At 52.9% G+C, this 12582-nt stretch overlaps 1 protein-coding gene across 1 annotated transcript in view; it reads right to left on the bottom strand.

Annotated features, from left to right (window-relative positions):
* The window catches only part of LOC144943691 (prickle-like protein 2), a 50583-nt gene that overhangs the window by 29271 nt on the left and 8730 nt on the right, over positions 1 to 12582 (bottom strand). Inside the window, exon 2 of the mRNA XM_078871434.1 lies at positions 5124 to 5288. Coding sequence (XP_078727560.1) covers positions 5124 to 5243 — 120 coding nt within the window. The 5' untranslated portion in view covers positions 5244 to 5288. The remainder of the gene's footprint in view (positions 1 to 5123; positions 5289 to 12582) is intronic.

Here is a 12582-nt window from a genome sequence, read left to right as displayed (position 1 = left end):
TGCCTTGCTGCGGCAAAACAAATGCTATTAGGCTGATGCATTGCGGAAGAACTTTAAACAAATTCCTTTTCGGAGGAGGGGTAAGGAAAAAAAAGAACCCCTGTTCGGGCAAAAGGAGCTGGAATCTATTTTGGTTGCGAGGTCACATGAGTTTGATACGTGATGAATTGCCGATTTAATGGGCTGGAGTCAGGAGCGAGGATTGTACAGAGGACCCATCGAGGTTGCAAATGAGCTCTCCCTCCCTCCCCTCCGCCCCTGCCTCTTTCTCTCTCCCGGCGTTTACATTTTTGTGAAATGAGCTTCCCTCCATAACCTCTAATTATTCCTGCAGCCCGAGGCAAACCTGTGCCACTTTCTCGCCATAAAACAAGGAACTCCAGTTTCCCAGAAACGCAGAATGCAAACGTGTACAGAGCGCGTTGCTTCGCGTTGCTGACATGAGACCAACCCATTTACATTATCATTCCAACACACACACACACACTCCCCATATGTGCGCGGCGCATACACGCACACTACATCTAGATATTCCAACGAGCGAAAACTTACAAGACCGCACGAGGAAATCGTAGTGCAAAAAAAGTGAATCTTGCATTCTGGTCTTGGTAATTTTTTAGCGAGAAACAAACATTGCACCGTGACCCGGCGACCTGACTTTAATTTATGGCCACGGCTGACATCAGTGGCGAGCGGCCCCTGGGCTCCCAACTTCACGAACCTGCACTGACCAGCCGCGGTGAAGTAAAGGTTAAAGCAACACCAACGACTTGATACCGTACAATTTTACAGCAACAACCCTTTTTCGCACGCAAAAAATAAAAAAAACACATTACACATCAGAGAGCACGGCGGTGGGTGTGGATATACGTTACAGCCTGACCCCAGCAAGCAGTGACCTTTCCGTGAACCACGGCTAATTTTGGGGCTGGTGACCCAATCCTGAGCTACCATCATCCAATCCAACCCAGCTGTCTGCTCACCGTCAAATGCTATAGCCTTCACTGTCAGGCCCTATTAGAGACGATAAGAGGTTCCTCTCTCTCCCCGCCTTTTAACTTTGTTCCCTCTCCTGTCGCTGTTGTTGTTGTTGGTGGCAGTGTTTTTTTGGGTTGGGGTAGGGGGCATCTGATAGGGAGCGAGAGGAGGACGGAGCAAGAGCAGAAGGAGCAGCGCACGTAACACGCGGCTACAGAAAGGGGGGCAGAGGGCGAGAGGGTTAGAGGGTTGGCAGAACGGATGGGGCGACCGACCGGCAGTGGCTGATAAGGCGGAAAGCTTTATCTCCAAAATTGCCCTGAACCAATCGAGTCGCCACGCTCTGCCCCTTTTATTTTTCTGTAAACTCCCAATTAAGCCGCCTTCAAGAAATGAGAAAGAACAGGCCTGGAATCTTTTCTTCATCGCTGATAAGGCACAACTATCGTTACCCAAGACATCGCTTGCTTTTGTTGTACTAATCAGATTTTAAAAAGGGGGTGGGAGGGGGCAAGGAGAGGAGAGTGTCGAATTTTTTTTATGACTTTATGACCGACCATCCACTTTTTAACCAAACTGTCCGCTGTTTTTTTTTGCTTAAACAACTGCCACTGGGTAAAATTGGTCTGGAGAGCCAAAATGTTGATGGACGAAAATAAATGTGTGTGCGTGTTCTGGTCTACCAATCTGAAGCCACTGGTGTTAAAGCTACCGCTGCTTTTTTCATACGTATCTTCACGTATGTGTGAAAAACGCTTGCCGCTGTTGATAATTGAGCTTAAGGGCTGGAGGGGAGGGGAGGGGCGGTTCTCACTCCAAGACGAGGCAGCATGAGGAGGAAGAGTGCGAGAGATTAGGACGGCATTGGAGAGCTAATGTTTGGCTTGCTGGCTTTAGCTGAACCCTTATCTGCGGATTATGGATCAGTGTCGCCATCCACGCAGCAACTAAGACGTAATCCATGCCTCATTGGGCAAGGCGCTATGCACGTAAGCACGTGCGTATTTAGGCATGATGTCCAACGTTTCACGCCACATCCTACGGGAGCTTCTACGATTCAGTCTTTGTAGAAGCGCCCGAAACATGTTTGCGAAATGTCTGCACGTGGTGCCGAACAGGGAGACTTCGTGACTCACGAGAGCCACAGCGACGTGGAATTGCCACCACTATCTCAGGAATACCTTTTGTAATCCTTGAGCCCGCTAGGGTTTGGGAGTTTCGCAAATCTCGGGTGTGACCCTACCAACCCGCGGCGTCCCAAAGCGCCGGACCGCGCAGGCGTGTGCCAACGCGCCCGGCCGCGTCCGGACACGTTGGCTCTCCCTGGTACCCCTCGTTGGCTCTCCCTGGTACCCCTCTCGTTGGCTCTCCCTGGGACCCCTCTCGTTGGCTCTCCCTGGGACCCCACTGGGGAATCGAGGTGGGTCGAGGTTAATCGCCGTGGACCCGAGGCTATTTGCGAACGGCCGTGTCACCGTTTACCGATTTCAATCGTACGCTGCGCCCGCAGGCATGCATGGTATACAGGTGACGACCACACACGCACACCAGAGAGGTAGAGGGACAGCCCCACAATTAATTTCTTGCTCACGTCACCCCCGGGACTGAAGGCCCTACACCCGAGGGGGAGCAGTGAAAAGTCTACCCGCCCCCCACCCTCTACTCTTCCACATTGGCCAGAAGACGTGCAAGTACCCGCACTTTACCCCACCACACGCGGCCTGCCGCTCGACTAACCGCGGTGAACCCATTCATAACCGCTGGGTGGGACAGAGGTGGAGGGGAAACCGAGAAACTTGCCCCATCGGTTCAACCGCCGCGCCGGAAGATCTAATCGAACTGGCGACCTCTGTCTTGCAAGTCGAGTGCGTGCTGTCCGTGAAACCACGGCAGCCAATCCACCACCACCCCCCACCGCCACCATCCCCTCAATCGCCGGGTACAAAAGTCTATTTGCGAATGAAAGTACGAGCCCTGTAAAATAATGTAAAACGGGGTTAACTCTCTGGGTTTTGACGCTGCTTCACTCGCGCGCGGTCGGTCACGAGAGAGCTTTCATGTCAAAGTCGTCTCCGTCTCCAGCGAAAACCCCCCCAAAAAAAACGTGCAACGACCGCAAAGTTTGGTGCCTTTGGAAGAAAATGAGAAAAAAATCCCCACGACGACGACGAATCTGGGGCATTTCACAGCCCTACTTCAAACGCAGAGCGGTGGCGGCGTCGGCGGCACATGACGGCGCCGCTGCAAGCCAAAGTCGCGCCGTGGGGAAAGAGTTGCGCACGACCGAATTTTGCACCGCACTGTACATCCGAGGGGGGGCAATTTTTTGGGTCACGTGAGCTGCCTCCAGCCTCCCGTCGTTGGCCGTGAAGGTTACGTGGGCCACCGGTAAAGCGACGCTCGTTTTGCGTTCCCCCCCCTGTTGCTGTCCCGCTCGCCAAGGACTGAGATAGTAGCAAAACAAGCGCTCGCCAACTTCGTCAACAGCAACTGCGTGGCGGCCTTCAGGAGGGGCGGCGGCGGGCGGGGGGGGAATGCGACAGGAGGGCGACTTCTTGGGCAAAGACCGTTCGCCGTCATTCATAGCACAATGCACAGAGAGACCACAGAGATAGAGTGGATAATGAGGGTTGGACTGCACTGAACACACCCATGGGGGGGCCTTATGGAAAGTTAAGTTGAAGAATTTTTCCACATGCGAGAGAGAAAGAGTAAGCCGACGACGGTGTGTGCGCACACACGTGCACGGCCTACTTGGCGCTCCTCTGCTGGATGTGCATGGCCTGATCCATGCAGTGTGGGTCACGCGGGTCAGTTGGTGAAGCCGCAGAGGAATGGACGTGGGAGCAGAGAAGTGCAGCACAACAATGGAGTTGTGACTGCCGACGAAGTCGCCCAACGTGATGAAATTTGTAATTTATTTTATTTATTTTGAATCATTTGTCATAAGAAGAAATTCGCCCCTTTGTCAATGCACTGCTGGATGAGGGCTTCCCCAAGCCGTGCAGGTCCTGTATGTTATTTGACCATTCTTCACGGCAACGGTCAATAATAAAAAATGGTATTAAGCATGATATTGGCCGCGGCCTGAAATAAAGCTCGGCTGGCTGGCTTCACAGCCACAGTGAGCCAACCGCTGCACCACCACTCCAAAATGACAGAGCGGTAAGTTCCAAATGGCGGCGGAGGTGGTAGCATCTGCGTGGCCGCACGTGCGGAAGCCGCGGCGATTGGAATCGTCCCGACGGCGTTTGCGAGGGCCGGCACGGGGTTCGGGCCGTGCGATGCCGGGAGGGGGGGGGGGGATGTTGGAGGGCCGAGACGGGGAGACGACTGGCGGATTTAGGGTACGGCGGCGGCAGCGGTCAGCCCCCGTTTACGCTCGTCAAGAGACAGGTTTACGGCTACACGGATTATTACCGATCGCCGACGCGTCCAGCTTGCATTCGTCAAACCCAACGGAAGCGCGCCATAAATATATAATGCTCGCTCCCAAGAGCCGGCAAAAAAACTAAAACTTGGGAAGAAACTATCAGGCAGCGACGAGGGTGGGGGGGGGCTTTCCGCCGTCGTTATCTTTCCCGTCGCCAACTGTGAGGTGGATGAAGAAACTTCCTAACTCGGAGCTCTTGCCGTAGTGAGCGGTGCACCAACCTGTGTCGGAGGAGGGTCGCTGGAAGATGACGTCACAGAACTACACCACCTCTCAAGTCACTTCAGGAGGCCCTCCTCTTTAAATCAAACACTCGATGTTCACCGCTATTATTGTTATTGTGCTGTTTTACCCAGGAAAGCCTCACCGATCACGAAATACTCTTTTCAGGAGCATCCTGCCAAGTTTTGACCATAAAATATTATCCCGATTCAGTAATTTGCAGGTAATATTTCAACACTGGGACCATTTAGGCAATCCCAGTTACGTTTTTATTTTGCTCGGCTTCGGGAGGAAACTGGAGATCCCCGGAAGAATCCTGCGCTGAACATGAGAAGAACATGCGAACCCCACGTGGAAAGGTGAATCGAGTCGGGAAAGGAACCCAATAAACCCCTTGGTCGCTGCGAGGCACGAATGTTACCGCTGCAAGCCAGGCTGGACAGTAGCGAGAACGCGACAATGAAGGGCGGCCGCGGAAGGAGGACGCTACCTGCTCGGGCTTGAGTCCTGGCGGGACCCACGTGTACTCCTCGAGGGCGCAGCCCGAGTCGTCGTCGGAGATGGAGTTGCGCTGCATCTCGTACGCGAGCTTGCCCACCGCCTTCTCCATCGTCGCGCCACCCGCAGCGTCGCCGCCTCCTCGACGGCCACCTCCCTACGCGGGCGACAGCGGACGCACACGGGGGTTTAGCTTCGACGGTCGCACGCGAGCTTGGCACGAGCTTATGCAAGGGGGCGGCGGTGAACCCGCGGGGCCCCCATGGGCCGAGCAGGCGAGGGGCCCCCGCAGCTTCATCTCGTACGGCCCCTATGGCCACGTGTGGCCTGCCACTCTTGGGAAGGCCCGCAAAACGATATTTATCCATCACTGCTGCGGTTAAAATCGGGTGCTGCAGGGGAATTTTTCCACTGCAAAGGGCACATTTTCCGTGGCATAAACGATCGGGGTGCGTGCGTGCGTTGTCTGCCATGCCAGACGAGTCGCCCTTGAAAAAGAGCTTCTGGCCCTCCAAAGGTATATGTAGTATATGTAGAAAGCCCCAGTCGGTCCCTGTGTAATGAAAAGAGTTCCCCACCCCTGGTTCGTTGTCCTTCCCCTGCACCTCCGATTAGCACGGTTGGTGACGTAGGGTGTGAAAGAAGTTCAACATACAGCACATACAAGACTACCACACATATGGGTTTAGTAATCTGATCACGTGGGTTTAACAAGTAGATCACATCGGTGTCGCACACACCAATCATATGGTGTTTAGACCACCGGTTGTTTAACACAAATATTCCAAAGGCTTGAATTATCAACGAGATGGGTTCAACAAACTCATCGCTTGGGTTTAGTATCACGATCAGGTGGACTTAAACCAACAGTCGCTTCTGTTTTACCCAACCGGCAACGTCATTATAAAACAATAATTTACTCGTGGGTGTGAGCGTGGAGTGGTTCCTTCCATTATACATTCCATTCATGTGCAATGCATCCACTCATTCACTTTTTATCTCTGTAATTACAATAATTTTTTTCTTGCGTAATTCATGAACACATTTGGGCCGTGAGGATTTGCAGGGGTTAGTGTTAGGCCCCAGATTATGAACCAAAAACGATTTCTTTTATTTTACCAGGTAAGGCCCACAGAGCTATACAGCTCTTTTTCAGAAGCGACCTGGCCACAAATGATAGCTCAACAAACTGGCTTATGATCATGTGGAAATGTACAGCAGCCAAATACTTTAAATGCATGTTTCTAAATGTGGAGGGGAAAAACCGGAGGAGCCGGAAAAAAATCCACGTGACCACGGGGAGAGAGAGAGAGAGAGACATGCAAACTCCAAATATACAGCAAGTGTCAGGATCGGGATCGAATCCAAGACATCCTGCGTAACAGGCGAGGAGTTAACATCTCTCGACACGACCAGGATGCCTCGGGTCACCTCGCCTACCTCCGTCGAGTCTCGTTGGCACCGCGCGCGACTTTCGCGAAACCGTCGCGGGCGCGCCTAAAAAAAAAAAAGAAACCCCTCGAAATCGGAATTGCAAATGCGCATTGACGATCGACGCGGGGCCACAGAACCCCGTGTCAGGTTGAGTGAGCTGTGGACAGTGTTCATCAGACAAGAGGCGAGCCGGCCTCCTGGATTATCCATTAATCCCTGGCACAACTCCCAGCCACACGGGGGGGGGGGGGGGGCGGTCTTCGGCGTTAGGTCTTCACTACAGCTGGCCATGAAGAGCCAGAGGTTGGACAAAGGTGGCAGGGCGGGGTGTCGCTGGTGATACGATAGCTGCTGTGGGGGGCGGGGGTCAGAGGCTGTGTAAGCACAGGGAGAGAGGATGCGCGGGGGGAGAGAAAGTACAGGGAGGATAGATGGAGAGAGAGAGAGAGGATGCACGTGGAGAGAGCATACATGGGGAGAGGACGCATGGAGTGAGAGAGGGGATACATGGGGAGAAAGCATACACGGGGGAGAGGATGCATGGGGGGGGGGGTAGAGAAGATAGATGGGAGCGAGCGAGTAGATGCACGGGGAGAGAGCAAACATGGGGGAAAGGATATGTGGGGAGAGAGAAAGGATGGGAGAGAGAGCGGGGATAAACAGAGAGCGAATGTCTCATTCGCATGATGTGGGTGGGCAGGGCCCAACAACGTTGTTCTGGCTTGAGGCCCAGTGCAGCCTTAATCGGGCCCCACTCTGACAACGGTAATCCACTTAATAGTATTAACGATCTGTGTTTTGACCTGCAGACCTTACTGCGGGATAAGCCGCAAATAAATATGCGCGTGTATTGTATATCAGAAGTTAAGCAGCCGTTGAGCCTGGTTCGTTCTCGGATGTTGGTGACCGCCGGGCTTGTAGGCACCGGGATGCGAGGTGTGGTGAGGCCAAATGCGTGTGCTGGGTTCTCTGGGTCCCTCCGGTCCGGTTTCCTCCGCGCACACCGTTCACGACCTCCTCCACATATACTGCTGGGAAGGAGACTGTGGTGGGTCCAGCAGCTCTAGGAGTGAATCTGTCTGTACGGCGCTTATCGAGTGCCGATCGCGTCGCGTACACGTGGGTTTTCTCCGCGTGTACCGGTCCATCCTCCCCCGCCTTCACAAACCCGCACTGACCAGCATGGTCAAATATGGGGGGGGGGGTGGGGATTTCATCCAGCAGTGGATTGACGCACGTCGTTATTCAACGTACACAAGACGGCTCTTCGTGGAGGAGCGCGGAGGTACACCGAACTCGCCTGCGAGTCATGCCCGTATACTAAGCAGGCCCTCGCGGGTCAGCTTTTGTGTTCCAATTTGCCCCACATTTGAATACATTACGCAGAGCGAGCAGATGCTGCCTTCAAGCATCTGACGGGCGAGCTTTGGATTTAAATCGGTCCGGACCTCCTTAAATAGGCATCTGCATCCGGGTGCGAGCGGTCACCTGTCAAACCCCACTCATTTAGATTCCCTTGCGAACGTCACGGCGCCACAGAGCTGCACGGGGACCCCGTTGCGGCTGCGCCGTGCCCGGCCCTCTCTCTCCGATCGGCTTGTCGCGTCGCATCCCGAGGTCGGGTTTGCGCCAGAGGTCGCAAACGGGTTTTGATTCCTTACCCGTACCCGTACCCGGCCGCACCAGGGTCGCAAACGGGTACCCGTACCCGGCCGTACCCGTACCCTACCCGTACCCGGCCGGGTACGGGTAGGGTACGGGTATCGGGTACCTGATTGCGACCTCTGGGATGAAGCCATGTTGCAGGCGCGGGTGGGTTGATTCTAGGAACTTGAATTGTGAGAAGAGACAAGACGTTGGGAAATGAGTGACAGTTACTCACCAGTGACTCACGGCCTACCCGTACCCGGCCGCACCAGGGTCGCAAACGGGTACCCGGGTACGGGTAGCCGGGTATCGGGTAGGGTACGGGTATCGGGTACCCGGTTGCGACCTCTGGTTTGCGCCGTGCGACGGGGGGACGGTGTTGCAGCGACGAATATCACACGGGAGAGCCGTGAATGTTTACGTGATTTATATCCATCCGAGCCACCGGCATCAATCGCTTTGTCGGCGTGTGTGATCGCACACGCCGACCCCGGCGACCGTTTCAAAACATAACGACCGATTCTTTCACTTGAGCGGACATTCGGATGTTAACTCGTTTGATGGTGACACGTGCTTTAAAAGCGTTGTGGTTCATACGTTTAGAGTACATTGCGGTAACAATCTGTTAATTCACACCGATGGTTAAGAGCCGTGGTAGGTTTTCTCTATATTTCACGAGGTAATGTCGTGATAGGTGCCAGATTGTGATAAACAAAAATGATCTGAGCCTTTCATATTCCTACTTGTCCTGCACTCACATATTGGTTGTTGTTTTTTTTAACGAAGACCAATATGTATATACAGTGTGTGCAGACACGTGACATGCTTGAATTCATTCAAATGTGAAATAGATTTTGTTTAACTAGCTGAGAACTTGAGAGACCTATATGATACTCATTTACCAGTGGCCTGGGGCGAGATATTAACTACCTCGCCTGGTATACAGGAGGTCGTGGGTTCGATTCCGAACCTTGACGCCTGCTGTATATTTTGGAGTTTGCGTGTTCTCCCCGTGGATTTTCTCCTGGTCCTCTGGGTTTTCCCCTCCACGTTTAGAAACAACATCACGCGGCCGCTGTACATTTACACGTGATAAGCCCACTTTGTTGAGCAAACCATTTGTGGCCAGATCGCTTCTGAAAGAGAGCTACGTAGTTCAGTGGACCTTACCTGGCAAAACAGAGTAGTGGTTTAGTTGGTTTAATCTGGCATGCTCAGGAAACAGGATCTCGCATTTGAACTCAAACTCAGCCGAGACTTTGAGCAATGCTTTCATGTTCCCCCGCTACCCTGCCGCAGACAGATGCCGGCGAGAAGAGGAGAAAAAAAACCCCAAGGAAAATGAACGGAACATTAGCTTAAGTGGCGAGAGAGGTAAAGTTACGAACTTTTTTTTTTTAAACGGCACTAAAAACCCGCCGCTAATGGCGAAAATATCGCTCTTCTGCCTTTTTGTCAAACAGAGGAGACATGGCGCCGCAGGAGGCCGTGTCCGAGTGGCGGCACAAGTAAACTAGAAAGGCCTACGGGATGAGGCTATGTAATTACGGCAATAACAATAATGATTATACTGACGTAAAAATTATAATAGCGATGTTGTGCCCTGAATCAATCTCCTTATGGATGGGGGCCACCCCCATTCGGTCTGTTGTAGGTCAAGGGATTTTTTTGTACCATACGATGGTCAGTGGGCTGACCGGTTTGAACGTCGCTCAGCATGCAATGACGTTAACCGTGCCTGGAATTCGAACTCAGGTGGGCGGTTAAGCAGCGCAGTGTGCGTCCCATGCAGCTCAAATAAACTGTTTCCACCACAATGATGCCGCTTATTAAAAGAAATGTCTTAGAATCCTAATTGTACACGTCTATTTTTGTTGTTGTTATATACCAAAAAAAAACACTGAAACGCTCTACACATTCTAAATATAGTTCTTCGCATTGTGTCACAGGAGAAAAAAAAAACCACACAATGATGTCGAGGTTTGTTTTGTATTCTTTTTCAAACCGAAATGTTTGCTGGGAAAGTTATAATTACAAAAGCAGAATGTTTGCTCCGAGCGTTTGCGTCAACGTTGGCTCTGAAGTTTGGCATTCGTGAAACTTGATATCTCGTCTTCTGATCGCGTGGACCCAGTGATGTATACATCCCACAACAACACCGACTGCCCTTTTGCCACCCATTACAGCCAACACAGCCCACCATCCCCCTAACCCCCTCAACTCCTACACACCCACACTTAACAACCCGTCAGACACACACACGTCAGCGCATACACCATACCAGAGCCTGCATCATAAAAAGAGACAAAGATCCCCCATATAGCCTTCACAGACAGTAGGAGCAAGTGCTGTTAACGAGCACCTATGAAGGCCGGAACGGTACATTAGGTGGGTGAGTGGGTGGCCAGCACCACCCCTGGCCGCCTTTGTCTCCCCAGTGGCGATGTTCACACACTGCAACCGTTTAAGGCCGAGTCGATCCAGAGGCCTGGAGAGGCTCGGATATCGCTTCGCCGCCGATGTCAGCCGTGGCTGGGAATCAGACTCAGGTTCTGGGGCTTTTGTAGCGCAGTGCGCTAACCACTGCGCCACTGTTCCCCACGACGCACACGCGTGCACATGTGCACACGCACGAATAAAACACGTGTTCCCTCCTTCCTCCCCCCCTCCATGCAGCCAGCACATGAGCAAACATGATCAATGTGCCAGGCTTTCAAACAAGTTAACCTGAACGGAGAAAGCGGAGGAGGAGAAAAGAGGGGGCCAGGATAAAGAAGACGCCACGGCGTACGACGGCGGCTATTAAGAGAACAGGACGAAGGCGAGAGGACATCACGGCGATGGTCGAGGACAGCGGAGTGGGCGTGGGGGGCAGGACGCGTCGCCGTGAAGGACGGCGTCCCCCGTGGTGGAGATGAACGAGGGCAGAGCGGCAGCCAAAGGGGGAGAGATCGGCTGACGCGCAAGCGGACCGGCAAGGGCCGTCGCGCCGCGTGGCCGTGAGAGATGGCGGCGGCTTGGGGATGAGGCCCTCATCGCAGCGGTGGACAAGATCGCCGGTTAATGACAGAGGTCGCAACCGGGTACCCGATACCCGTACCCGACTCGATACCCGGCTACCCGTGGCCGGGTACGGGTAGCCGTTTGCGACCCTGGTGCGGCCGGGTACGGGTAGGCCGTGAGTCACTGGTGAGTAACCGTTTGTCACTCATTTCGGGTAGGGTACGGGTAGGGAACGGGAACCCGTACCCGGCCGGGTACGGGTACCCGTTTGCGACCCTGGTGCGGCCGGGTACGGGTAAGGAATCAAAACCCGTTTGCGACCTCTGGATGATGATGATGGCGATGGCTGTAGCCGTCCTGCGTGTGTTTGCGTCTCTTGTGACTTGTGCCTATGCTCCTGATGCACGATCCCAAATGTGGCGAGGTGTGTCTATCGCGTGTATCGCGTCCATCGGTGCAGACAACTGCGGCGATTCCTCCAAATGTATTTGATGTCCATTGAATTCCTCATGAGATCATGAACTGCTGGACGGAGGCCTGCCCAAGTCGTTGCCAACTCCTACGGTGTCCTGCGATGCACCAATCCAACGCTCACACGCTCAATGTGTACCGTACATCACAGTTGGACACCGGGTTACTCGAGTCTAAATGAAGGTTCTGATGCTGGCCCCGTTAGTCCTCATTGATGGAATCGTGTTCATGACAATTCGTTTTTTGTCTTTGGGCATGTTGTATGGTACATATATAGTGTATTTACAAAATAGCAATGGAACAATGCCTACGCCACATTTTGCTATGAACCCGATGAACCTAATTTAAATTCCTTGGCCACGGCCAACATCTAAACCGGCCGTCTTGATTTCCCTCCCACGTCACCAATATGTAGTAACGAGCAAGGTGATTTATGCTCAAGCAAAACCCACGACTGACACAACATGTGGAGGCCCTGATTCAATTGTGGGTCTGACAAAAGGTTGCCGAATAACATTATTATTAAATGAACGGTGCTGCGCGCTTTGAATTAAATGAGCACTGCCACTCCAGAATAATACCCGAGACGCTTCCAGGAGACATCGGATACATAATAGATTCCCTGCTTGAAAGTGGATTAGCGCAGAGGCGTGCGGTCAAAGCAGATGTAAAACAAAAATAGATGATTAATGTGTCTACTCGACTATTCAACTCCCCACGGGGAAAAAAAAAATATACATATTAAAAAGATACCTGCGCTCGCGTGGGACTGTCGCCGTAAATTAGGCGATCGTGGAAAACGTTTCGCGAACAAAGTCTTCGCATTCAAAGAGAGCAAGCGGTGTGGGTGAGCGGGGCGAGCCATCGGACGAGTGAGCGAGCGAGCGAACGGGGCG

The sequence above is a fragment of the Lampetra fluviatilis genome, chromosome 32 (assembly GCF_964198595.1).
Source record: "Lampetra fluviatilis chromosome 32, kcLamFluv1.1, whole genome shotgun sequence".
In the NCBI taxonomy this organism is placed as follows: domain Eukaryota; kingdom Metazoa; phylum Chordata; class Hyperoartia; order Petromyzontiformes; family Petromyzontidae; genus Lampetra; species Lampetra fluviatilis.
The sequence above is the reverse complement of the archived record's forward strand: the minus strand, read 5'-3'. Positions and strand labels throughout refer to the sequence as shown.